The sequence below is a fragment of the Caloenas nicobarica genome, chromosome 17 (genome assembly GCF_036013445.1).
Source record: "Caloenas nicobarica isolate bCalNic1 chromosome 17, bCalNic1.hap1, whole genome shotgun sequence".
Lineage (NCBI taxonomy): Eukaryota > Metazoa > Chordata > Aves > Columbiformes > Columbidae > Caloenas > Caloenas nicobarica.
In genome coordinates this window covers 13256998-13284096 of record NC_088261.1, presented here as the reverse complement: position 1 = coordinate 13284096, position 27099 = coordinate 13256998, and the positions used below count along the sequence as shown (strand labels likewise).

At 53.2% G+C, this 27099-nt stretch overlaps 1 protein-coding gene across 1 annotated transcript in view; it reads right to left on the bottom strand.

Annotated features, from left to right (window-relative positions):
* Positions 1-1045: 1045 nt before the first annotated feature.
* LOC135995538 (olfactory receptor 14C36-like) overlaps positions 1046-27099 on the bottom strand; it is a 69793-nt gene continuing 43739 nt past the window's right edge. Inside the window, exons 3-4 of the mRNA XM_065646915.1 lie at positions 2181-2273; positions 1046-1114 (exon numbers count right to left, since the gene is read on the bottom strand). Of these exons, the coding sequence (XP_065502987.1) occupies positions 1046-1114; positions 2181-2273 (162 nt within the window). The remainder of the gene's footprint in view (positions 1115-2180; positions 2274-27099) is intronic.

The following is a 27099-nucleotide window of genomic DNA, read 5'->3' as shown; positions in this document are numbered from 1 at the left end:
GAAAGTTTTAATTTTTGTCTTGTTTTGTTTTATAAATCTATCCAAATTGTAAGTCTTTCTCCCTTTTCCTCCTTTTCCCTTTCCTTAGTGGGGAAGGGAGTGTGGTCAAGAGAGAACATCAGCCACACTTTATTGTTGCCACTGTGCTCGGCGCTGGTGAGGCCGCAGCTTGAATCCTGTGTTCAGTTTTGGGCCCCTCATCAGAAGAAGGACATTGAGGCACTAGAGAGAGTGCAGAGGAGGCGACAAAGCTGCTGAGGGGCCGGAGCACAAGTGTGATGAGGAGCAGCTGAGGGAAGTGGTGGGTTCAGCCTGGAGAACAGGAGGCTGAGGGGAGACCTGATCGCTGTCTACAACTGCCTGAAAGGAGGTTGGAGCATGGAGGGTGTTGGTCTCTTCTCCCAAGGAGCAAGTGAGAGGACAAGAGGAAATGGCCTCAAGTTGTGCCAGGGGAGGTTTAGACTGGAGGTCATTAGGGACATGGGTTAGTGCTAGAGCTGAGTTAGAGGTGGAAGGGGCTGGAAAACAGCTCATTAGGAGGAGAAGATGGAAGAAGGTGCAGCGTGTGTGTGGCACTGGGGATTAAGTGACACCCTCAGTTTGATATCTGGATCAGTGCTGGGCTTGCACATGGACTAAGCCCCAGCTCAGAGCACAAATTGCTGTTGCCGGCCCTGGGTGCCAAGCGCTGTTGCTGCTCTCTCCTCCCTGGTGCCACCCAAGCGCACGACTGCCCTGCCGGCTCCTGCCTTGGGGCTTGGGGAACTCGGGGTCAAAAGGAAAGACAGACTTGAGTGGTTATGGGATCTCTGAAGTGTCCTGAGTTTGCTTTGCTAATCACTCTGTAACGTTTCCTGAGCTATTAATTCGATTATAGGCACAGAGAGGCAAATGAGCCATGAACCAACTTTCCAGTTAAGGTTTCCTTCTTAGAAAAAAACACACTCCCATTTTCACATTGGCAACACACTGAAAGATGGACGCCAAAGCAGCATCGGCCTCTTGTGAAAACAGGTAACAACAGATGGTTCCAATCATGCGATCCTTAGTTGCTTCCTGCACAGGAAAACTCTCCATTAATCTTTGGTGTACAGGCAGGGCCTTGCTGATGTTCCTGTGGAGTCAGCAAGCATGTGGATGTCAGGCTTTCTGCAGATTTGTGACTGAGTTTTCCTGTTTTCCCTAATAAGGAAAATCTTGCTGTGGACTCCTGAAGTCTCCCATAAGCTGATGGGTTCAGAGAAGGATGGGGAGCTGCAGTTAGCTCAGGGAGGACCAGTCAGCATCACAGGCAAAGCAGACTGGTACTCGACTTGGTGAACATTAATGGAATTTATTGGTAGATGAAACTGGCACCTCTCCCCCGTCTTTGGGCGGATCACCATGCACCCTGAACCGATACAGGCAGGTGTGGTCTGGGTGGCCCCAGTTGCTCAGCACTTGCAGCTGGATGTAATTCACGACCCCAGGGAGCTCGTTCTGAAACGACAAGAAGAAATGAGTCGCCTTTTCCTCTCTGGTACGTGACCACTGACAGAAGTGCCGCAGCGACGGCCTCGTTCAACAGCTTCCTTCCAGCTGCCCCGCGAGGGCTTTGGACCTGTTGTGGGCAAGATGTTCTTGTCCTGCTCTACCTCATTGGGCCATGAGAACTAGCAAAGGAAGAAGCAGCACCCAGATGCCTCAGCAAATACGTTGGAAAGTTCTCGCCTGCTTTGGGGCACAGGCTTCCACAGTCAGAAGACCCAGTGGTGGTGTCAGAAAAATGCCTCATTGCCTTCTCTAGGAAGCCAAGGAAACAGAATGGCCTCCCTGTCACTGCTCACTGCCAGCACCAACAGAATCCTCAGGAAGCCCAGTATTTCTGGTCTTTAACTGACAGAGCAGCAGTCGTGCATCCTACGGGATGTGGCCTCTCGTGTGCACTTGGGGTCCAGACAGTCAAGCTGATTGTAGTTTCAACTGTGGCGCTTCTAAGTGCTGAAGTTTAAACCCAAAATGAAAGAGAAGAAGAGCGGCAGTCCAGCCATGTGCCACCAGGAAGTTAAATCAGAAGAAAGGCCAGCGTGGCACACGTTCAAGGACAGGGCTGCCTGTAGCCCTTTGGCAGGGAAGCCTCTCCCCATCCAGCCGCATTTCGCCTCCTCTCCTAAAGTTCTCTCCCTTCTTTGTCCCCATACCTTCAGCTGGAAGGTCTGACTGGGATTCAGCGCTGCCAGGAAGGTGAACTGTCCCAGGAACATTCCATGCTCCTCATTTTCGTCCTTGAAGCCCTACAGAAAGACAGGGGTGGAGAAAACAAGAGCGTCTGGTGCACCATGGCAAAAGTGAGCTTCAGTCGATGAGGCACAGGCTTATTTCAGCTACGTAGTCCAAGGACCATGAGCACAAGGAAAAGATGAGAAGCTGCAGGTGGGCAGCACGGCACACTTGCCTACTCAACGAGTCCAAGCTGCCGGTCAGAAAAGGAGCAGACGCTCCCAGTGAGAGGGAGGTAACCTGAGGATCACAAATGCCACTGGCATTGGAAGCCAAGAAGGTCTAGGACCATGCACTGTCCAGCTCCTTTTCCCTATGGCTCCTGGAGTAGCATCTTGCCCCAGAAGCTTCCTTTCGAGTGGTCCATTGAATAAAAGAGCACAACGATGGGAAGGGAGCGACTCCAACGAGCCTGTTTCTTATGAGAGCCAGGAGGAACCTTCAGGCCACTCCACTCTTAGACCCATCTTCACCCCCTGCGTAGAAATGCTGTGCAAGCCCCTTCCCCCCACTCCAGAGAAATCACTTACGTAGACAGCAAAGTCCTTTGGAGCTCCGGAGACACTTTCTCCATGGAACGCTGTCCCCGACACATGGTCCATGCTGACTGCTCTGGGAATCACTGGCTCAGACAGCTTGATGAAGACCTGTCCTTGACTTCCTGGGAAGGGCCAGCAGCTTCCAGGATGATTTTCTGGCTGAACAAAGAAGAAGAAACTACATTGACATGGAGAAGATTGCCCTGGCCCTCTCCCAGAGCTCTGCAGGCACCTCTGCCTTCTCCTTCTGTGCCGTGCTGACAGTTTGCACAGCGACTGGGCAGACACAGATTGCAGGAGCAGCCTGGCCTGGGAGAAGCTCGCACTGAGAACCTGGGGCACTCTGGGACAGGAAATACTCAGCAGGGAGACACAGGAGGAGAGCAGGTCCATGCGAGAAGGAGGCAGGAGAAGAAGCTTCGAGGAGCAAAGACGGGGGGAAAGGCAACTCTAGAGCAGCGTGTGTGGTTCATCCTCCTGACCTCTGTTTTACTGCTTCTTGGTGCTCCTACCTCAAGAACAAGCTCAGGGGACCTCATGTAATCCATCACCGGCATGGAGTACAGGAAGACTTTGGCTTTGTCATTCCGGAGGGATGGAGAAGTCCTTGAATGAATGACAGCGGCCCCTGGAAATTAAAACATGAGCAGAATCATCAGGCAGTGTTGGGAGGAATATTGCACTGTTGACTTGAAAAAGCTTCTCAGTTGTCATCCATGTCCTACAGTGGGTTCCCCTCTTTCTTACTGGAATGACCCCTCTAGAACACACAGCAGGGAGTCATGGGGCTGTGCAAAAAGACAAGAATGTGAACCAGGCTTTCTGTGCTTCCCATGGGGTCTGGCCCATTACAGGCTCTGTCAGTGGGGGCACGTGTTAGGGCACAAGGTGACCCTTGACTTCTCGCCCCTTCTCTCCTACCCCTGGGCATGTTCCAATGCCCATCTTGTCAATCTGGACAGGAAGCGCTTTGGAACTGGTTTGTTTGTACAGTGTCACGGTACCTGCTGATTTCAGGGCGTAATCAGGCATCGGGACCTGCATTTCCTCCAGCTTCTCCAGGGCTTCATTGATGATCTCCTGAACCGCCTGGGAAGGAACACAAAGGAGAGCGCCTGTTGGAAGGAAAAGGAACGGGGCAAGCAGCTCCCCTGCAAGACCAGGCAAGGTGAACGGGGACAAGGCCCATATCAGATGGAAGGAACAGCCAAATTGCCTGGAAGCCTCCCAGGTTTGCTCTGCTGTGCTTGACGGGATCAGAAAGTGGGGGCTGCTCGCTCCAGTGCTCTGAATGCTGGAGCTGCGGGAAGGGGCTTTTCCCGTGGAGAGGCCCCAGGCCAGGCAGCATGGACAGACAAGGAAGCGTGGCCATGACAGCACTTGTTCCAGCAGCACCAGCCTGTTGGCTGTGACAGGGAATGGAGTAGGATACGTGCCGGAGGGAGGATAAAACCCCTGAGTAGATCCTTCTGCCTTGTGCCCTTACCCGTCCGGTAAAGCCTGGGAGCCTTCCCTGCTTCATGCCTTCATGGAGAGCCCGCTCAGCCACATCCTTTGCGCTCCAGCGCAGACTATAAAGCTGTTCCTGGAGCTTTCCGAGCTGGTCTGGCAGGGATTGGGTTTCACTCAGGTGTCCTAATTCCGCTGCAGTGCTCCAGAGCAATAAGGTGCCAAGTCGTCCCACATGGAAAACACCTGTCAGACGCACACCAGAGCTTAGAACTTGGTCTAAGGCTGGGTTGTGCCTCGGGCTGCCCTCTCCCCTTTCTGTGTCTATCCCCAGTGCCATTGTTGTCTCTCCTCTTATTGTCTTTGACAGTGGCCATCATGGCATATGGGCTCCGCAAGAGATGGACGTTCCCTGCCTTGGACTGTGCTCCCGGTCCTGCAGAAGATTTTCATCCCCCTGGGGCAGGAGAGCTCAGCCACGGCCTCTCCCTCGGCTGAAGAGAACTGGCTTAGCCCTCCTGGGGATGGCAAGTCACCCCTTCCTCACCCCCACACCCGTCCCGCTGGAGCAGGGACTGGCACAGCTCTGTCGGGGACTTTCTGCTCTCAGCTGAGCTCCTCTGGTCACAGCGGGGGAAGCGGACCAGGGCAGGATGTAGCCCCAAGTACATCCTAAAGCACCATCCTCAGGTTGGAGCTCTGCAGAGACTCACCGAGAGAGAACAGGCCGAGAAGCAGCACCAGGATTGTTGCCTTCAGTGCCTTCATCTTCCTGCAGAGCAACAAGGAGGAAAAGGCTGGTGAAGCTGGCGGTTCCCGTGCAGATCAGCAGCAGACTGGAGAGCAGCAGCAGGGACTGCAGCCCTTGAGCCTGGCGTTCCTGGCGTGTGCGTTGGCTTGGTCCTGCACCAGCTCGAGTCACTGCTGGGGTTGTCACCAGCTGCACCAGTGGGGATTTGTCATGGCAGCGATTGTTTCATTAGGGACAAAGGGCTCAAGATTGACTCTGGACTAAGAGCAGGAGTTGCAACAAGAGCTGTGGCCACACTTCCCGTCTGTGGGGCTGGACAGGTATTCTTCGGAAATGGAAGGCACATGATGAACGCTGTTTCTCCTGCCCACCACCTGATGGGGACTTGTGCTGATCCTGTTCTCCACCCTCTCAAGAGAAGGTTCAGCCTGTGCCCCTACGGCAGGCTGTATCGGGGCCACTGCTTGGGACTCCCTCCATGCAATCCAAAATAGACCTGTCCCTCATTCTGCAGAGATCAAAAGCTTTCTGGGCCTTGCCCCTGTGGTCATGAAGAGACTGAAAGGCGGCTGCTGCCTTCCACCAGCTCCAGAGCGAGCTCTCAGGCTGCCCTCGTGTTCCTCTCCTGTCCACCCTCCACCCACACCAGCTGGTGAGGTTGAAAACACACCTGGGAAAGGGGAGGAGGATTTTTAAAACATACCCGTTCAGACTTTGAACCTTTTCCGTCTGTCTCGTGGTACCTGCTGAGGTGCAGGTAACAAGCATCTGACTCGCTCACGAGTGAGCCAAAAACTCTGCGATCTCTGTTCCTTCAAGATCGAGAGTGACAAAGGCGCAGGGAGACCCCTGCTTTTATACCCTGCTGTGCTGACCTCAGCGCTGATGCTGCTTTGTGACATCAACGGCAGTGGGTGATGTCACAATGGAAGAGGCTGCGCCGCGTTGGGAGGCAAAGTCCAACCAGATAGCAGCGGGTTTTGCAGTCCTCTCTGCAAGGGCAGAAATCCTGCACCATAGAAAGATTGGAAAGGTACAGGAACATGTTACTCTCAGAAAACAGACTCTGTCAACCACTCTTCCTCTTGCTTACTGAAGTTCAGATGGTGTGAGAAAAAAAAAACCAAAACACAAAAAAGAAAGATTCTTGTTCTTATTTGATGGAGCCCATTATATCAGCCACTCAACATTAAGTCCAACTCCAGTCTGAACCTCAGAATAAGAAATGCCATCTTAAAATTTCCAGGAAATGGAAGGGCTTTGAAGTGGCACGACCAGAAAACATTCATGAAAGCAGCGCCATGCAAGTCCACAGCCCTGATCACAGACCACCTGCCCCGTTACCTAAGGCAATGATGTTCTCAGCTGATTTGCAGCCACTGACATCTGGAAAACAGCACAAGGTCTCTTGTTGTTTAGCGCCGAGCACACAGGTTGACACTGGAGCTGGTAAGAAAAACATCCACAGTCAGTCTGGTTTCATTGGAGGACATCAGGACAAGTTCAGTTCACATTCACAAGGAATCACAGCAGGTCCCACCAGTCCCTGCAGACCCCGACACGGCTCCTGTGCAGGGTCCCGAGGAGCAGTGAGCGCAGAACAAGAAACCTTCCTTCAAAAGAAGGTCCCCAGCCGGCTCTTTCCCCAAGCTGCACAGAGCAGCAGCTGAGAACAACCTCTGCCACAACTACACCCGGCTCTGCCGTCTGCAGGAGGAGACCAGCTCCTAAATGATCCCCAGCCCTACAGACACAGATCTTCCCCAGGGCAGTGCTCAGCAAATACCAGAGCACAGCGACACCTGGTCATTCAGTTGAAGCTGCCGGGGAGAAGGACAGGGGACTAGAAAGAGACAAATCAGACAAGAGAGAAGATAGAGGAGCCCAGAGAGAAAGAAACACACAGGGAAAAGGCTGGAGAGATGGAGAGATCAAGACAAATAGGGACGAGGAGCCACAATGAGACAGGGAGGAAGAAAGAGGAGGGTGGAGGAGCAGGACAGAGGGACAAGGGGATGGGAAGGAGAAGAAGGAAAGTTGGGTAGAGAAAGACAGGGACAGGGAGGGGGATGTACAGATGGAGAAAAGGAAGGAGAGAGAGCAGAACATAGGGACTGAGAAAGAAAGCAAAGGTCAGATGGGGATGAAGAGACTGACAAAGGGAGAAAACCCACAGTGAGCTGGAGGAAGAGGAAAGGAGGGCTGAGAAGCAGCAAAGAGGAAGAGACAAAAAATAAAAGGCAGAGCCAGCTGGACAGGGGTCGATTGCCAGAAGCAATGGGACAGGCAGCGGGGCAAGAATAAAGACAGAAAAGATGGGGACAGGCAGCAGGACAGAGGGACAGTGAGAGGATAAAAGGGGCAGGGAACAGGATATACATGGAGAAACAATCAGCAGGAACAGAGAGAAAGATAGAAGAGAAAAAAAGAGATGAAGAGGGACATGGGACAGGGAGACAAACAGAGAAGGAAAGGGAGAAGGACAAGGATTGTCAGAGAAACACAAGGACAGGGAGCAGGACAGGGCAACACAGACAGAGGAAAAAGGGTCAGGGACGCAGCACAAAGGGAAAGACAAAGAGCAGAGACAGGCAGCAGGGCACAGATAGAGGTAAAAAGGCCTGGGCTGGGCAGCAGGGCAGAGATGGAGACCAAAAAGCAGCTTTGGGCTGCAGGACAGAGATGGAGTGAGAAATGAAAGTGACAGGGAGCAGGAGAGAGTGACAGAGAGAGTGGAAAAACTACAGAGGGAGCAGGACAGCAAAACAGAGCGGGGGACAGACAGGGAGAAGGGCAGAGAAACAGAGAGGGAATGAGAGGGGCAGGGAGCAGGACAGAGAGCTGGAGCAGGAAGGGAAAATGAGATGGGCAGCAGAACAAAGGGAAGGAGAGACAAAGACAGGGGCAGGGAGCAGGACAAAGGGGTGGAAGAAGAAAAATGTAGTAATGGTTCAGGACTGAGATGAAAAAACAAATTAAAAATACACCGGGACTGGGATGGAGTGACAGAGAAAGGGCAAAGGAACAGGGGGCGGGACAGCACTGAAGGAATAAACAACTGTGGTGGGCAGTGGGACAGAGAGATGGAGAGAGGAAAAACAGAGCAAGAGAGAGAGGAAAGAAGGGGCAGCAGCTGGACAGGGGGATACAGTGAGAAAAGATGGGACCGGGAACAGAACAGAAAGGAAAGAAAGAAAAGGACAAAAAGACAGCAAGAGGGAAAAAATGCACAATCAAGCAATCAGGTCAAGAAGCCGACACCGGGGGGGCAGCAGCTGGGGAGAAACCGGGGACACCAGAGACCCTGATGAAGACTCTCGAGTACCAAGGATGGATTTCAGCAAAGTTATGGCGGGGTTATGGAAATAATTTATGTTTGATGCACTAACTAAGCAGGAGAAACAAATGAATATGCAAGAGGTGTATGTAAGAAACACCAAGAAGTGCGAATCACACACACGCTCGATCAGAGGAGCAATCTTGCGAGTGTCCGGCGCTGTAACAAAAGTGCTGCTTTTACCACTTTCCAAACCGTGTTAAAGAACCTTTTTGCCGACTTTTCGGTACCATTTCCCCCCGCCCAGGAGAACAAGGCCAGAGCAGCCCACGCACACCTGAGCCAGATGCAGCAACAACATCCCCAGGGCCCCAGTTGCAGGAAAAAGGGCCCCAGGGCTGGGCCGGGGGCTGCTCAGCCTTGGGGCAGCTCCACGGGCGCCACGGCAAAGCTCAGCTTGGCCGCCCGCAGAGCCGCCGCCTCCTCAGCCTGGGCTGCGCCGCCATTGGGTGGGAGGGCTGTCAGTCTCCTCCCCTGAGGTGATCCTGGATCTGATTGGCTGCCTTAGGGGTCACTCCCCCCACAGTGCCCACCCTGCCCTGAGGTAATGTTTCCTGTGATTGGCCGGCTGGGATTTCTCATTTCCCCCCCTACCAAGTGATGGGTCAGACCACTTGTCAATCATCAGGGTGCTGCACTCCCTCCAGCTGTGATTGGTGCAGCCAGCACGGCCCGCCCCTGAACGCTGCCTAGCTCGGTCAGCTCTCGCCACCTTTCCTGCAGGCCTCAAAGCTGGATTGGCTGGTTACCTATCAATCACATGACTTGCCCCGCCTCCTCAAATGCCATTGGCTCTCCTGGGTCCCCTGACTCCCCAGAGACTTCCGGTTGGTTGTTGCCAGGCCACGAGCTCCACCCAAACATGAAACTGGGCCCTGATCAGAGGCCGTGGGTGATAAAAGACACGTTGGGACCCCGAACATGAGGATTTGGGCCCCAAGAAGGAGGCTCTGGGCACTCAAAAGGACGGGCAGATGCTGCAGGTGGCGCTTTGGGCCCTGAACACGAGGGGACCCTCTTGGTTCCCACCCGAGCTGGGTTTGGTGCCCGTGACCCCACGGAACAGACACCTGTGCTGTCCGGAGTGGCCACGGAACAGACGGAGCCCAAAGCCACGGACTCCATGAGCTCAACGGGGAGTTGTGACATTTTATGGACGTTTCACAGGGCGGCCCGTGGGCTGAGGGCAACTGTGTGTGTGTGGCATCAAAGGGTGGGCAGGGGAGTGGTGGTTGGTGAGGACGTATTGGATCGTGTGGGACCTGAGCCTGACGCCCATGGGGTGGAACAAGGGCTGGAGAAAGGACCGTCGTGTTGAACCCCAGCCGGTAACTGAGCCCACGCAGCCGCTCGCTCCCTCCCCGCAGCGGGACGGGGGAGAGAACCGGAAGGGTAACTGTGAGAACACTTGTGGGTTGAGTTAAAAACAGTTTAATAATTGGAATTAAAAAGAATAGACCAAAGATTTAAAAATGACATTTAAAAAATTGAAATTAAAATATGCAGTAATAAAAATTATACCTATGATAATGAAAAAGAAAATACCAAAGAGAAGGCATCATAGAATCATAGAATGTCCTGAGTTGGAAGAGACACACAAGGATCACCGGTTCCAACTCCTGTCCCTGCCCAGGACACCCCACAGTTCACACTGTGTGTCTGAGGACGTTGTCCAGTCTCTTCTTGAACACTGTCAGGTTGGGGCCGTGACACCTCCCTGGGGAGCCTGTTCCAGTGTCCAGCACCTCTGGGTGAAGAACCTTTTCCTCATGTCCAACTGACCCTCCCCTGGCACATCCTCCTGACATTCCCTCGGGTTCTGTCACTGGTCACTAAGGAGAAGAGTTCGGTTCCTGCCCCTCCAGCTCCTCTTGTGAGGAAGACGTAGACTGCCAAGAGATCTCAGTCTCCTCCAGGCTGAACAAACCCAGGGACTTCAGCTGCTCCTCATATGCCGTCCCCTCCAAACCCTTCCCTGACTTCGTAGCCTCTTCTGGACACTCTCCAGTAGCTTTATCTCCTTTTGATCCTGTGTCCCCAGCCCTGCACACAGTGAATGCTCCAGGTGAGGCCGCCCCAGCGCAGAGCAGAGCGGGACAATCCCCTCCCTGCCCGGCTGGCCGTGCTGTGCTGGATGCACCAGGACACGGGTCCCTCTTGGCTCCAGGGACACTGGTGGCTCATGTTCAACTTGCCATTGACCAGAACCCCCAGATCCCTCTCCGCAGAGCTGCTCTCCAGCATCTCATCCCCCAGTCTGTCTTTAGAGCCAGGGTTGCCGTGTCCCAGGTGCAAAATGGTACCCCCGGAATATCGGACAGCATTTGTGCTTACTTGGGTTCATCTCGCCTCATGTACATGACATCCATTCTCACATCTCATTTGTACAATGCAAACATGGACTTCAGACCTACTCATTCAGTGTCTTTCCATGGAGGGAGAAAGAACCTCTCTGAGCTGGGGTGAGAGGCCAGTGCTGGAGATGGAGGTTGTGAGGGATTGGTCCATGATGATTGGGGCAGATTGCATTGGGGGTCCAGTGCACAGGGGCACAGCCCAGACCCTGCTCTGCTGGTCCTGCAGGTCTCTGGCAGGAGGCCTGGCTGTGAGAGGACACTGCTGTGTGCCCAGCCCTGCACACACAGACTGTTCAGCTGTGCCCTGGTGTTTTGATCTTCAGGCCACTTTCTCAGAATTTCCTTGAGAAAAAGTTTGAATGAAGACCTAGGCCTTTCACCTTTCTCGTGGAAAGGGTGTTCTGAGGCCAGCTCGGTCACAGCAGTGCCCATTGCCTGTCCCTGCCTGCGTTCACAGGACTCACACACAGCAGGACGGTGACCAGGCTGCCAGAGCACTCAGGCCTTGCACCAACACAAGGGATGAGAAGGAGAGTGTGGGAGTGGAACGAGAACAGCTCTGGAAGGCCAAGCGCTGGTGCTCCCTGGCAGGGCTGCCAGGCTGGACTCTTTTCCCCTCCACCCATGCACAGGAACTGTCCCTGCAGCTCCAAACACAACTTGGTGAAAGGATCTCAGTAAAAAATAGAGGCTGTGAGGCCTTTTAATTTGTTTAAACACAGATACAGCAAAGCTGCTCATTTACACAGCCCCTCAGTAAACAAAGAAGACAGTGAATTGGAAAGGGGATAACAATATTACCAAGTGAAAAAACACAAGCGGCAACATAAAATACAGAAAACGGGCTGGGCCTGCAACAATTTACACTGTAACTGTTATGCAGAAGATGATGGGCAGTTTACTGCTTCAGAAAATAATCCAGTCATCAGTTTCCACACAGCACCCTTGAGCTCCTGGTTCCTCATGCTGTAGATGAGGGGGTTCACTGCTGGAGGCACCAAAGAGTACAGAACAGACACCACCAGATCCAGTGATGGGGAGGAGATGGAGGGGGGCTTCAGGTGGGCAAATATGACAGTGCTGACAAACAGGGAGACCACGGCCAGGTGAGGGAGGCACGTGGAAAAGGCTTTGTGCCGTCCCTGCTCAGAGGGGATCCTCAGCACGGCCCTGAAGATCTGCACATAGGACAGCACAATGAAAATGAAACAGACAGAAATTAAACAGGCACTAAAGACAATAAGCCCAGCTTCCCTGAGGTAGGTGTCTGAGCAGGAGAGCTTGAGGATCCTGGGGATTTCACAGAAGAACTGGTCCAGGGCATTGCCCTTGCACAGTGGCAGTGAAAATGTATTGGCCGTTTGCAACAGGGCATTGAGAAACCCAGTGGCCCAGGCAGCTGCTGCCATGTGGACACAAGCTCTGCTGCCCAGGAGGGTCCCGTAGTGCACGGGTTTGCAGATGGCAACATGGCGGTCATAGGCCATGACCGTGAGAAGAAAATACTCTGTTGAAATGGAAAAGACAAACAAAAATAGCTGTGCAACACATCCTGTGTAGGAGATGGCCCTGGTGTCCCACAGAGAGTTGGCCATGGACTTGGGGACAGTGGTGGAGATGGAGCCCAGGTCGAGGAGGGCGAGGTTGAGCAGGAAGAAGTACATGGGGGTGTGGAGGTGCTGGTCACAGGCTACGGTGGTGATGATGAGGCCGTTGCCCAGGAGGGCAGCCAGGTAGATGCCCAGGAAGAGCCAGAAGTGCAAGAGCTGCAGCTCCCGTGTGTCTGCGAATGGCAGGAGGTGGAACTGGGTGATGGAGCTGCCATTGGACAGTTGCTTTTCCTAAGCGTGGGGCAGTGTGATGAGAAAAAAAAAAAGACAGTGAGAAGCCAGGGAAAAGTCCTCTGACAAAAATCAAACCAACTCCCATAGACCCTCCCCTGTTACACATAGACACTCTTTTCTTTTTCTAGGAGAACTTTCTTCAGCACTGTGGCTGGAGCCCTGCTTGGTGCTGGCCAAATGTGCAACCAAAAGCAGGGCCTCTGCCCATGGTCTCTCGTTAAGTCAGCCCAGCTCTGCTGAAGTGCAGTCAGGGAACGGTGGGGACTGTCCTGGTTCTGCTAACATAGAAGGGCTGCTCTGCTGCACACGGCCAATACATTTTCACTGCCACTGTGCAAGGGCAATGCCCTGGACCAGTTCTTCTGTGAAATCCCCAGGATCCTCAAGCTCTCCTGCTCAGACACCTACCTCAGGGAAGCTGGGCTTATTGTCTTTAGTGCCTGTTTAATTTCTGTCTGTTTCATTTTCATTGTGCTGTCCTATGTGCAGATCTTCAGGGCCGTGCTGAGGATCCCCTCTGAGCAGGGACGGCACAAAGCCTTTTCCACGTGCCTCCCTCACCTGGCCGTGGTCTCCCTGTTTGTCAGCACTGTCATATTTGCCCACCTGAAGCCCCCCTCCATCTCCTCCCCATCACTGGATCTGGTGGTGTCTGTTCTGTACTCTTTGGTGCCTCCAGCAGTGAACCCCCTCATCTACAGCATGAGGAACCAGGAGCTCAAGGGTGCTGTGTGGAAACTGATGACTGGATTATTTTCTGAAGCAGTAAACTGCCCATCATCTTCTGCATAACAGATACAGTGTAAATTGTTGCAGGCCCAGCCCGTTTTCTGTATTTTATGTTGCCGCTTGTGTTTTTTCACTTGGTAATATTGTTATCCCCTTTCCAATTCACTGTCTTCTTTGTTTACTGAGGGGCTGTGTAAATGAGCAGCTTTGCTGTATCTGTGTTTAAACAAATTAAAAGGCCTCACAGCCTCTATTTTTTACTGAGATCCTTTCACCAAGTTGTGTTTGGAGCTCCAGGGACAGTTCCTGTGCATGGGTGGAGGGGAAAAGAGTCCAGCATGGCAGCCCTGCCAGGGAGCACCAGCGCTTGGCCTTCCAGAGCTATTCTCGTTCCACTCCCACACTCTCCTTCTCATCCCTTGTGTTGGTGCAAGGCCTGAGTGCTCTGGCAGCCTGGTCACCGTCCTGCTGTGTGTGAGTCCTGTGAACGCAGGCAGGGACAGGCAATGGGCACTGCTGTGACCGAGCTGGCCTCAGAACACCCTTTCCACGAGAAAGGTGAAAGGCCTAGGTCTTCATTCAAACTTTTTCTCAAGGAAATTCTGAGAAAGTGGCCTGAAGATCAAAACACCAGGGCACAGCTGAACAGTCTGTGTGTGCAGGGCTGGGCACACAGCAGTGTCCTCTCACAGCCAGGCCTCCTGCCAGAGACCTGCAGGACCAGCAGAGCAGGGTCTGGGCTGTGCCCCTGTGCACTGGACCCCCAATGCAATCTGCCCCAATCATCATGGACCAATCCCTCACAACCTCCATCTCCAGCACTGGCCTCTCACCCCAGCTCAGAGAGGTTCTTTCTCCCTCCATGGAAAGACACTGAATGAGTAGGTCTGAAGTCCATGTTTGCATTGTACAAATGAGATGTGAGAATGGATGTCATGTACATGAGGCGAGATGAACCCAAGTAAGCACAAATGCTGTCCGATATTCCGGGGGTACCATTTTGCACCTGGGACACGGCAACCCTGGCTCTAAAGACAGACTGGGGGATGAGATGCTGGAGAGCAGCTCTGCGGAGAGGGATCTGGGGGTTCTGGTCAATGGCAAGTTGAACATGAGCCACCAGTGTCCCTGGAGCCAAGAGGGACCCGTGTCCTGGTGCATCCAGCACAGCACGGCCAGCCGGGCAGGGAGGGGATTGTCCCGCTCTGCTCTGCGCTGGGGCGGTCTCACCTGGAGCATTCACTGTGTGCAGGGCTGGGGACACAGGATCAAAAGGAGATAAAGCTACTGGAGAGTGTCCAGAAGAGGCTACGAAGTCAGGGAAGGGTTTGGAGGGGACGGCATATGAGGAGCAGCTGAAGTCCCTGGGTTTGTTCAGCCTGGAGGAGACTGAGATCTCTTGGCAGTCTACGTCTTCCTCACAAGAGGAGCTGGAGGGGCAGGAACCGAACTCTTCTCCTTAGTGACCAGTGACAGAACCCGAGGGAATGTCAGGAGGATGTGCCAGGGGAGGGTCAGTTGGACATGAGGAAAAGGTTCTTCACCCAGAGGTGCTGGACACTGGAACAGGCTCCCCAGGGAGGTGTCACGGCCCCAACCTGACAGTGTTCAAGAAGAGACTGGACAACGTCCTCAGACACACAGTGTGAACTGTGGGGTGTCCTGGGCAGGGACAGGAGTTGGAACCGGTGATCCTTGTGTGTCTCTTCCAACTCAGGACATTCTATGATTCTATGATGCCTTCTCTTTGGTATTTTCTTTTTCATTATCATAGGTATAATTTTTATTACTGCATATTTTAATTTCAATTTCTTAAATGTCATTTTTAAATCTTTGGTCTATTCTTTTTAATTCCAATTATTAAACTGTTTTTAACTCAACCCACAAGTGTTCTCACTGTTACCCTTCCGGTTCTCTCCCCCGTCCCGCTGCGGGGAGGGAGCGAGCGGCTGCGTGGGCTCAGTTACCGGCTGGGGTTCAACACGACGGTCCTTTCTCCAGCCCTTGTTCCACCCCATGGGCGTCAGGCTCAGGTCCCACACGATCCAATACGTCCTCACCAACCACCGCTCCCCTGCCCACCCTTTGATGCCACACACACACAGTTGCCCTCAGCCCACGGGCCGCCCTGTGAAACGTCCATAAAATGTCACAACTCCCCGTTGAGCTCATGGAGTCTGTGGCTTTGGGCTCCGTCTGTTCCGTGGCCACTCCGGACAGCACAGGTGTCTGTTCCGTGGGGTCACGGGCACCAAACCCAGCTCGGGTGGGAACCAAGAGGGTCCCCTCGTGTTCAGGGCCCAAAGCGCCACCTGCAGCATCTGCCCGTCCTTTTGAGTGCCCAGAGCCTCCTTCTTGGGGCCCAAATCCTCATGTTCGGGGTCCCAACGTGTCTTTTATCACCCACGGCCTCTGATCAGGGCCCAGTTTCATGTTTGGGTGGAGCTCGTGGCCTGGCAACAACCAACCGGAAGTCTCTGGGGAGTCAGGGGACCCAGGAGAGCCAATGGCATTTGAGGAGGCGGGGCAAGTCATGTGATTGATAGGTAACCAGCCAATCCAGCTTTGAGGCCTGCAGGAAAGGTGGCGAGAGCTGACCGAGCTAGGCAGCGTTCAGGGGCGGGCCGTGCTGGCTGCACCAATCACAGCTGGAGGGAGTGCAGCACCCTGATGATTGACAAGTGGTCTGACCCATCACTTGGTAGGGGGGGAAATGAGAAATCCCAGCCGGCCAATCACAGGAAACATTACCTCAGGGCAGGGTGGGCACTGTGGGGGGAGTGACCCTTAAGGCAGCCAATCAGATCCAGGATCACCTCAGGGGAGGAGACTGACAGCCCTCCCACCCAATGGCGGCGCAGCCCAGGCTGAGGAGGCGGCAGCTCTGCGGGCAGCCAGGCTGAGCTTTGCCGTGGCGCCCGTGGAGCTGCCCCAAGGCTGAGCAGCCCCCGGCCCAGCCCTGGGGCCCTTTTTCCTGCAACTGGGGCCCTGGGGATGTTGTTGCTGCATCTGGCTCAGGTGTGCGTGGGCTGCTCTGGCCTTGTTCTCCTGGGCGGGGGGAAATGGTACCGAAAAGTCGGCAAAAAGGTTCTTTAACACGGTTTGGAAAGTGGTAAAAGCAGCACTTTTGTTACAGCGCCGGACACTCGCAAGATTGCTCCTCTGATCGAGCGTGTGTGTGATTCGCACTTCTTGGTGTTTCTTACATACACCTCTTGCATATTCATTTGTTTCTCCTGCTTAGTTAGTGCATCAAACATAAATTATTTCCATAACCCCGCCATAACTTTGCTGAAATCCATCCTTGGTACTCGAGAGTCTTCATCAGGGTCTCTGGTGTCCCCGGTTTCTCCCCAGCTGCTGCCCCCCCGGTGTCGGCTTCTTGACCTGATTGCTTGATTGTGCATTTTTTCCCTCTTGCTGTCTTTTTGTCCTTTTCTTTCTTTCCTTTCTGTTCTGTTCCCGGTCCCATCTTTTCTCACTGTATCCCCCTGTCCAGCTGCTGCCCCTTCTTTCCTCTCTCTCTTGCTCTGTTTTTCCTCTCTCCATCTCTCTGTCCCACTGCCCACCACAGTTGTTTATTCCTTCAGTGCTGTCCCGCCCCCTGTTCCTTTGCCCTTTCTCTGTCACTCCATCCCAGTCCCGGTGTATTTTTAATTTGTTTTTTCATCTCAGTCCTGAACCATTACTACATTTTTCTTCTTCCACCCCTTTGTCCTGCTCCCTGCCCCTGTCTTTGTCTCTCCTTCCCTTTGTTCTGCTGCCCATCTCATTTTCCCTTCCTGCTCCAGCTCTCTGTCCTGCTCCCTGCCCCTCTCATTCCCTCTCTGTTTCTCTGCCCTTCTCCCTGTCTGTCCCCCGCTCTGTTTTGCTGTCCTGCTCCCTCTGTAGTTTTTCCACTCTCTCTGTCACTCTCTCCTGCTCCCTGTCACTTTCATTTCTCACTCCATCTCTGTCCTGCAGCCCAAAGCTGCTTTTTGGTCTCCATCTCTGCCCTGCTGCCCAGCCCAGGCCTTTTTACCTCTATCTGTGCCCTGCTGCCTGTCTCTGCTCTTTGTCTTTCCCTTTGTGCTGCGTCCCTGACCCTTTTTCCTCTGTCTGTGTTGCCCTGTCCTGCTCCCTGTCCTTGTGTTTCTCTGACAATCCTTGTCCTTCTCCCTTTCCTTCTCTGTTTGTCTCCCTGTCCCATGTCCCTCTTCATCTCTTTTTTTCTCTTCTATCTTTCTCTCTGTTCCTGCTGATTGTTTCTCCATGTATATCCTGTTCCCTGCCCCTTTTATCCTCTCACTGTCCCTCTGTCCTGCTGCCTGTCCCCATCTTTTCTGTCTTTATTCTTGCCCCGCTGCCTGTCCCATTGCTTCTGGCAATCGACCCCTGTCCAGCTGGCTCTGCCTTTTATTTTTTGTCTCTTCCTCTTTGCTGCTTCTCAGCCCTCCTTTCCTCTTCCTCCAGCTCACTGTGGGTTTTCTCCCTTTGTCAGTCTCTTCATCCCCATCTGACCTTTGCTTTCTTTCTCAGTCCCTATGTTCTGCTCTCTCTCCTTCCTTTTCTCCATCTGTACATCCCCCTCCCTGTCCCTGTCTTTCTCTACCCAACTTTCCTTCTTCTCCTTCCCATCCCCTTGTCCCTCTGTCCTGCTCCTCCACCCTCCTCTTTCTTCCTCCCTGTCTCATTGTGGCTCCTCGTCCCTATTTGTCTTGATCTCTCCATCTCTCCAGCCTTTTCCCTGTGTGTTTCTTTCTCTCTGGGCTCCTCTCTCTTCTCTCTTGTCTGATTTGTCTCTTTCTAGTCCCCTGTCCTTCTCCCCGGCAGCTTCAACTGAATGACCAGGTGTCGCTGTGCTCTGGTATTTGCTGAGCACTGCCCTGGGGAAGATCTGTGTCTGTAGGGCTGGGGATCATTTAGGAGCTGGTCTCCTCCTGCAGACGGCAGAGCCGGGTGTAGTTGTGGCAGAGGTTGTTCTCAGCTGCTGCTCTGTGCAGCTTGGGGAAAGAGCCGGCTGGGGACCTTCTTTTGAAGGAAGGTTTCTTGTTCTGCGCTCACTGCTCCTCGGGACCCTGCACAGGAGCCGTGTCGGGGTCTGCAGGGACTGGTGGGACCTGCTGTGATTCCTTGTGAATGTGAACTGAACTTGTCCTGATGTCCTCCAATGAAACCAGACTGACTGTGGATGTTTTTCTTACCAGCTCCAGTGTCAACCTGTGTGCTCGGCGCTAAACAACAAGAGACCTTGTGCTGTTTTCCAGATGTCAGTGGCTGCAAATCAGCTGAGAACATCATTGCCTTAGGTAACGGGGCAGGTGGTCTGTGATCAGGGCTGTGGACTTGCATGGCGCTGCTTTCATGAATGTTTTCTGGTCGTGCCACTTCAAAGCCCTTCCATTTCCTGGAAATTTTAAGATGACATTTCTTATTCTGAGGTTCAGACTGGAGTTGGACTTAATGTTGAGTGGCTGATATAATGGGCTCCATCAAATAAGAACAAGAATCTTGCTTTTTTGTGTTTTTTTTTTTTTCTCACACCATCTGAACTTCAGTAAGCAAGAGTGGTTGACAGAGTCTGTTTTCTGAGAGTAACATGTTCCTGTACCTTTCCAATCTTTCTATGGTGCAGGATTTCTGCCCTTGCAGAGAGGACTGCAAAACCCGCTGCTATCTGGTTGGACTTTGCCTCCCAACGCGGCGCAGCCTCTTCCATTGTGACATCACCCACTGCCGTTGATGACACAAGGCAGCATCAGCGCTGAGGTCGGCACAGCAGGGTATAAAAGCAGGGGTCTCCCTGCGCCTTTGTCACTCTCGATCTTGAAGGAACAGAGATCGCAGAGTTTTTGGCTCACTCGTGAGCGAGTCAGATGCTTGTTACCTGCACCTCAGCAGGTACCACGAGACAGACGGAAAAGGTTCAAAGTCTGAACGGGTATGTTTTAAAAATCCTCCTCCCCTTTCCCAGGTGTGTTTTCAACCTCACCAGCTGGTGTGGGTGGAGGGTGGACAGGAGAGGAACACGAGGGCAGCCTGAGAGCTCGCTCTGGAGCTGGTGGAAGGCAGCAGCCGCCTTTCAGTCTCTTCATGACCACAGGGGCAAGGCCCAGAAAGCCTTTGATCTCTGCAGAATGAGGGACAGGTCTATTTTGGATTGCATGGAGGGAGTCCCAAGCAGTGGCCCCGATACAGCCTGCCGTAGGGGCACAGGCTGAACCTTCTCTTGAGAGGGTGGAGAACAGGATCAGCACAAGTCAGGTGGTGGGCAGGAGAAACAGCGTTCATCATGTGCCTTCCATTTCCAAAGAATACCTGTCCAGCCCCACAGACGGGAAGTGTGGCCACAGCTCTTGTTGCAACTCCTGCTCTTAGTCCAGAGTCAATCTTGAGCCCTTTGTCCCTAACGAAACAATCGCTGCCATGACAAATCCCTCACTGGTGCAGCTGGTGACAACCCCAGCAGTGACTCGAGCTGGTGCAGGACCAAGCCAACGCACACGCCAGGAACGCCAGGCTCAAGGGCTGCAGTCCCTGCTGCTGCTCTCCAGTCTGCTGCTGATCTGCACGGGAACCGCCAGCTTCACCAGCCTTTTCCTCCTTGTTGCTCTGCAGGAATATGAAGGCACTGAAGGCAACAATCCTGGTGCTGCTTCTCGGCCTGTTCTCTCTCGGTGAGTCTCTGCAGAGCTCCAACCTGAGGATGGTGCTTTAGGATGTACTTGGGGCTACATCCTGCCCTGGTCCGCTTCCCCCGCTGTGACCAGAGGAGCTCAGCTGAGAGCAGAAAGTCCCCGACAGAGCTGTGCCAGTCCCTGCTCCAGCGGGACGGGTGTGGGGGTGAGGAAGGGGTGACTTGCCATCCCCAGGAGGGCTAAGCCAGTTCTCTTCAGCCGAGGGAGAGGCCGTGGCTGAGCTCTCCTGCCCCAGGGGGATGAAAATCTTCTGCAGGACCGGGAGCACAGTCCAAGGCAGGGAACGTCCATCTCTTGCGGAGCCCATATGCCATGATGGCCACTGTCAAAGACAATAAGAGGAGAGACAACAATGGCACTGGGGATAGACACAGAAAGGGGAGAGGGCAGCCCGAGGCACAACCCAGCCTTAGACCAAGTTCTAAGCTCTGGTGTGCGTCTGACAGGTGTTTTCCATGTGGGACGACTTGGCACCTTATTGCTCTGGAGCACTGCAGCGGAATTAGGACACCTGAGTGAAACCCAATCCCTGCCAGACCAGCTCGGAAAGCTCCAGGAACAGCTTTATAGTCTGCGCTGGAGCGCAAAGGATGTGGCTGAGCGGGCTCTCCATGAAGGCGTGAAGCAGGGAAGGCTCCCAGGCTTTACCGGACGGGTAAGGGCACAAGGCAGAAGGATCTACTCAGGGGTTTTATCCTCCCTCCGGCACGTATCCTACTCCATTCCCTGTCACAGCCAACAGGCTGGTGCGGCTGGAACAAGTCCTGTCATGGCCACGCTTCCTTGTCTGTCCATGCTGCCTGGCCTGGGGCCTCTCCACGGGAAAAGCCCCTTTCCGCAGCTCCAGCATTCAGAGCACTGGAGTGAGCAGCCCCCGCTTTCTGATCCCGTCAAGCACAGCAGAGCAAACCTGGGAGGCTTCCAGGCAATTTGGCTGTTCCTTCCATCTGATATGGGCCTTGTCCCCGTTCACCTTGCCTGGTCTTGCAGGGGAGCTGCTTGCCCCGTTCCTTTTCCTTCCAACAGGCGCTCTCCTTTGTGTTCCTTCCCAGGCGGTTCAGGAGATCATCAATGAAGCCCTGGAGAAGCTGGAAGAAATGCAGGTCCCGATGCCTGATTACGCCCTGAAATCAGCAGGTACCATGACACTGTACAAACAAACCAGTTCCAAAGCGCTTCCTGTCCAGATTGACAAGATGGCCATTGGAACGTGCCCAGGGGTAGGAGAGAAAGGGCAAGAAGTCAAGGGTCACCTTGTGCCCTACAAGTGCCCCCACTGACAGAGTCTGTAATGGGCCAGACCCCATGGGAAGCACAGAAAGCCTGATTCACGTTCTTGTCTTTTTCCACGGCCCATGACTCCCTGCTGTGTGTTCTAGAGGGGTCATTCCAGTTAGAAAGAGAGGAACCCACTGTAGGACATGGATGACAACTGAGAAGCTTTTTCAAGTCAACAGTGCAATATTGCTCCCAACACTGCCTGATGATTCTGCTCATGTTTTAATTTCCAGGGGCTGCTGTCATTCATTCAAGGACTTCTCCATCTCTCCGGAATGACAAAGCCAAAGTCTTCCTGTACTCCATGCCGGTGATGGATTATATGAGGTCCCCTGAGCTTGTTCTTGAGGTAGGAGCACCAAGACGCAGTAAAACAGAGGTCAGAGAATGACCCACACACACTGCTCAGAGTTGCCTTTCCCCCCGTCTTTGCTCCTCGAAGCTTCTTCTCCTGCCTCCTTCTCGCATGGACCTGCTCTCCTCCTGTGTCTCCCTGCTGAGTATTTCCTGTCCCAGAGTGCCCCAGGTTCTCGGTGGGAGCTTCTACCAGGCCAGGCTGCTCCTGCAATCTGTGTCTGCCCAGTCGCTGTGCAAACTGTCAGCACGGCACAGAAGGAGAATGGCAGAGGTGCCTGCAGAGCTCTGGGAGAGACCCAGGGCAACCTTCTCCATGTCAATGTAGTTTCTTCTTCTTTGTTCAGCCAGAAAATCATCCTGGAAGCTGCTGGCCCTTCCCAGGAAGTCAAGGACAGGTCTTCATCAAGCTGTCTGAGCCAGTGATTCCCAGAGCCGTCAGCATGGACCATGTGTCGGGGACAGCGTTCCATGGAGAAAGTATCTCCGGAGCTCCAAAGGACTTTGCTGTCTACGTAAGTGATTTCTCTGGAGTGGGGGGCAGGGGGTTGCACAGCATTTCTAAGCAGGGGCTGAAGGTGGTTCTGAGAGTGGAGTGGCCTGAAGGTTCCTCCTGGCTCTCAGAACAAACAGGCTCCTTGGAGTCGCCCCCTTCCCATTGTATTCCTCTTTTATTCAATGGACCACTCGAAAGGAAGCTTCTGGGGCAAGAGGCTACTCCAGGAGCCATAGGGAAAAGGAGCTGGACAGTGCATGGTCCTAGACCTTGTTGGCTTCCAATGCCAGTGGCATTTGTGATCCTCAGGTTACCTCCCTCTCACTGGGAGCGTCTGCTCCTTTTCTGACCGGCAGCTTGGACTCGTTGAGTAGGCAAGTGTGCCGTGCTGCCCACCTGCAGCTTCTCATCTTTTCCTTGTGCTCATGGTCCTTGGACTACGTAGCTGAAATAAGCCTGTGCCTCATCGACTGAAGTTCAGTCTTGCCATGGTGCACCAGACGCTCTTGTTTTCTCCACCCCTGTCCTTCTGTAGGGCTTCAAGGAAGAACACGACGAGCAGGGAACATTCCTGGGACAGTTCACCTTCCTGGCAGCACTGAATCCCAGTCAGACCTTCCAGCTGAAGGTATGGGGACAAAGAGGGGGGAGAACTGTAGGAGAGGAGGCGAAATGCGGCTGGATGGGGAGAGGCTTCCCTGCCAAAGGGCTACAGGCAGCCCTGTCCTTGAACGTGTGCCACGCTGGCCTTTCTTCTGATTTAACTTCCTGGTGGCACATGGCTGGACTGCCGCTCTTCTTCTCTTTCATTTTGGGTTTAAACTTCAGCACTTAGAAGCGCCACAGTTGAAACTAGAATCAGCTTGACTGTCTGGACCCCAAGTGCACACGAGAGGCCACATCCCGTAGGATGCACGACTGCTGCTCTGCCAGTTAAAGACCAGAAATACTGGGCTTCCTGAGGATTCTGTTGGTGCTGGCAGTGAGCAGTGACAGGGAGGCCATTCTGTTTCCTTGGCTTCCTAGAGAAGGCAATGAGCTGTTTTCCTGACACCACCACTGGGTCTTCTGACTGTGGAAGCCTGTGCCCCAAAGCAGGCGAGAACTTTCCAGCGTATTTGCTGAGGCATCTGGGTGCTGCTTCTTCCTTTACTAGTTCTCATGGCCCAACGAGGTAGAGCAGGACAAGGACATCTTGCCCACGACAGGTCCAAAGCCCTCGCGGGGCAGCTGGAAGGAAGCTGTTGAACGAGGCCGTCGCTGCGGCACTTCTGTCAGTGGTCACGTACCAGAGAGGAAAAGGCGACTCATTTCTTCTTGTCGTTTCAGAACGAGCTCCCTGGGGTTGTGAATTACATCCAGCTGCAAGTGCTGAGCAACTGGGGCCACCCAGACCACACCTGCCTGTATCGGTTCAGGGTGCACGGTGATCTGCCCAAAGACGGGGGAGTGGTGCCGGTTTCATCTACCAATAAATTCCATTAATGTTCACCAAGTCGAGTACCAGTCTGCTTTGCCTGTGATGCTGACTGGTCCTCCCTGAGCTAACTGCAGCTCCCCATCTTTCTCTGAACCCATCAGCTTATGGGAGACTTCAGGAGTCCACAGCAAGATTTTCCTTATTAGGGAAAACAGGAAAACTCAGTCACAAATCTGCAGAAAGCCTGACATCCACATGCTTGCTGCCTCCACAGGAACATCAGCAAGGCCCTGCCTGTACACCAAAGATTAAATTAATGGAGAGTTTTCCTGTGCAGGAAGCAACTAAGGATCAATGGAACCATCCGTTGTTACCTGTTTTCACAAGAGGCAGATGCTGCTTCAGTGTCCATCTTTCAGTGTGTTGCCAATGTGAAAATGGAAGTGTGTTTTTTTCTAAGAAGGAAACCTTAACTGGAAAGTTGGTTCATGCCTCATTTGCCTCCCTGTGCCTATAATCGAATTAATAGCTCAGGAACCGTTACAGAGTGATTAGCAAAGCAAACTCAGGACACTTCAGAGATCCCATAACCACACGAGTCTGTCTTTCCTTTTGACCCCGAGTTCCCCAACCCCAAGGCAGGAGCAGGCAGGGCAGTCGTTTCCTCGAGTCACACTAGGGAGGAGAGAGCAGCAACAGCGCTTGGCACCCAGGGCTGGCAACAGCAATTTGTGCTCTGAGCTGGGGCTTAGTCCATGTGCAAGCCCAGCACTGATCCAGATACCAAACTGAGGGTGTCAGTTCATCCCCGCTGCCACACACACGCTGCACCTTCTCCCATCGCCTCCTCCCGATGAGCTGTTTTCCAGCCCCTTCCACCTCAGCCCAGCTCAGACACCTGCACTCTGGCCCAGGGCTGACTGGGGCTGGTGACCCTCGGGGCAGCAGCAGGAACTGCTCTGACCCTGGTTGTGGGGCTGTCCCTGGGCTGAGCCCTCGGGCCCAGGGCTGCTGAACTGGGCCATGGTGGGGCCCAGGGGTGCTGAGGTCGACAGGTCCCCCCAGCCTGTCTGTGCTGGAGACACCTGCTCCTGCAGCAGCCCTGGTCCTGGACCTGAACCTGCTCCATCCTCATCCAGAAGTACACGTTTGTTTGGCATTTTCTTAAAACTGAAGATCATTCAGGTAGAGGCAGAGCCTGTTCAGCAGTTTGAGTAGTTTGGGGACAGAGGCCAGTTGGGGGCCAGGGCCCTCAGGGGTGGGGGCTGTTTCTGCCCCGTGCCCTTGGCCTGGCGCTCACAGCTGGGAAGGGACTTTCCAAAATCCTGCTGGGAGGAGCCAGATGTGCCCACCCCCGGCACAGCCTCAGGGTCTGCTGCCGACCTGCCTTCAGATCATCTCTCCATAGAATCATAGGATCGCTTTGGTTGGAAGAGACCATCAGGTTCATGGAGTCCAAACATAACCCAACTCTAGTACTAACCCATGTCCCTAATGACCTCCAGTCTAAACCTCCCCTGGCACAACTTGAGGCCATTTCCTCTTGTCCTCTCACTTGCTCCTTGGGAGAAGAGACCAACACCCTCCATGCTCCAACCTCCTTTCAGGCAGTTGTAGACAGCGATCAGGTCTCCCCTCAGCCTCCTGTTCTCCAGGCTGAACCCACCACTTCCCTCAGCCGCTCCTCATCACACTTGTGCTCCGGCCCATCAGCAGCTTTGTCGCCTCCTCTGCACTCTCTCTAGTGCCTCAATGTCCTTCTTCTGATGAGGGGCCCAAAACTGAACACAGGATTCAAGCTGCGGCCTCACCAGCGCCGAGCACAGTGGCAACAATAAAGTGTGGCTGATGTTCTCTCTTGACCACACTCCCTTCCCCACTAAGGAAAGGGAAAAGGAGGAAAAGGGAGAAAGACTTACAATTTGGATAGATTTATAAAACAAAACAAGACAAAAATTAAAACTTTCCTCGTAATACTGATAATGAGACAAATAAGGCAAAATATACAAAACCTATATTGTATTGCCCAGAGTAGCCAAAATGCTGCCACAGGGGCTGGTGTCACAGCAGAGGCTGCAGCGAAGACGTCAGGAAGTCCTGGACTGGACTCGGCAGTGCACAGGAACTGGATTCAGGGATGCAAGGACTGGAACCAGGATCAGGGTTGCAGGCAGGACAACGGGCAGGCTCCTCTTGAGATGCCAGCCATGGACCAAGAGCCTGAGACCCTTGTGATCTCCCAGCATTAAACTGTGCATGACGTGGATGGCATGGAACAACTCAGTTTTCAATTGGCGTCACTCGTTCTGTCCACCCCTCCCTGCAAGTACAACCCCCTCACTTATGGGACATAAGAGATTCACCAGCGATGTTGGCTGCTATAGCAATAAGATCTAGTCCTAGGCCTTTTCTGCATACCAGCCCTACTGTTAGCTCAGTAAAACTGTCAATATTGGCCGTTGTCGGCTCTGGAGCAGACTGTGTTTGAAAAACATGCATCCAACTGCAGAAATATGCAGTTACTTAGAAGAGCTTAAGCTGAAAGGAAAATTCACCAAAAGAGAATTAGTCTTGTTTTAACGAAAAGCAGGACAGCCCCCATCACAGTCTGCACCTTCCTCAGAGAGGCAGCAGAGGTGAGGGCCCGATGTCCTGTCTCGGCTGCCCAGTGAGAACAGGACAGGTGGAAATGGAATGAGGCTGCATCAGGGGGTGTTCAGACTGGACATTAGGAGGAAGTTCTTCACTGGAGGGTGGTCGGTCACTGGAACAGGCTCCCCAGGGAAGTGGTCACGGCTCCCAGCCTGTCAGAGGTCAAGGAGTGTCTGGACGATGCTCTTTGTCTTGTGGTTTAGTGTTATGTGGTTGTGCGAGCAGCGGGGAGCTGGACTCATTGATCCTTACGGGGATCTTCTACCTCGAGATATTCTATGATTCTGTGATGTTCAAGCTCAAGAATAGTCCATCCCAGACCCATTTGTGTGTGTGTGTTTGTCTCTTTCTGAGCTAACTGGGGAGATGAGGAGATCTCTGGGAGGGATCTAAACCTTACATGTGTCATATGGATGAATATTTTCCACTAACAGAGTCAAGAGTACAGAGAGACATGGTGGGGTTGGGGAGGTGAGGAGCAGGTTCTCCATACAGTGATGGACCCCAGGCAGACTGCTGCTCCTTCCTGTCCACACCTCCTCAGGGGACACTCTGCATCAGTATCAATGGGAGAATTCTCCTATCACTTCTTCTAAGTGCTCTTTCTGTACCTTCCTCCTTCACTCCACCCTTGAAACTTACCTAATTAAGTGTACAAGTGTTGAAAACCAGATGTACATGATGGAAGTGACAGGGCTCTATCAGTCTTGCGTGATAACTGCCAGTCCCAGGCAGATACCTCAGGTACACCGAGGGCTCTGGAGGTTTGCACTGGGGGCTTATGGTCAGACCATGGAGCTCTGCCTGAAAACATGAGAACTGCTCTCAGTTCTTTTAAAAAAACAAACAAACAAACAATACAAAACCACAACTCACTCATCAGCTAAAATGATTCAATGTTTTAAATAAAATGTCCATGAACTTCTGTCCTGCCAAAATATGGATTTTTACAATATG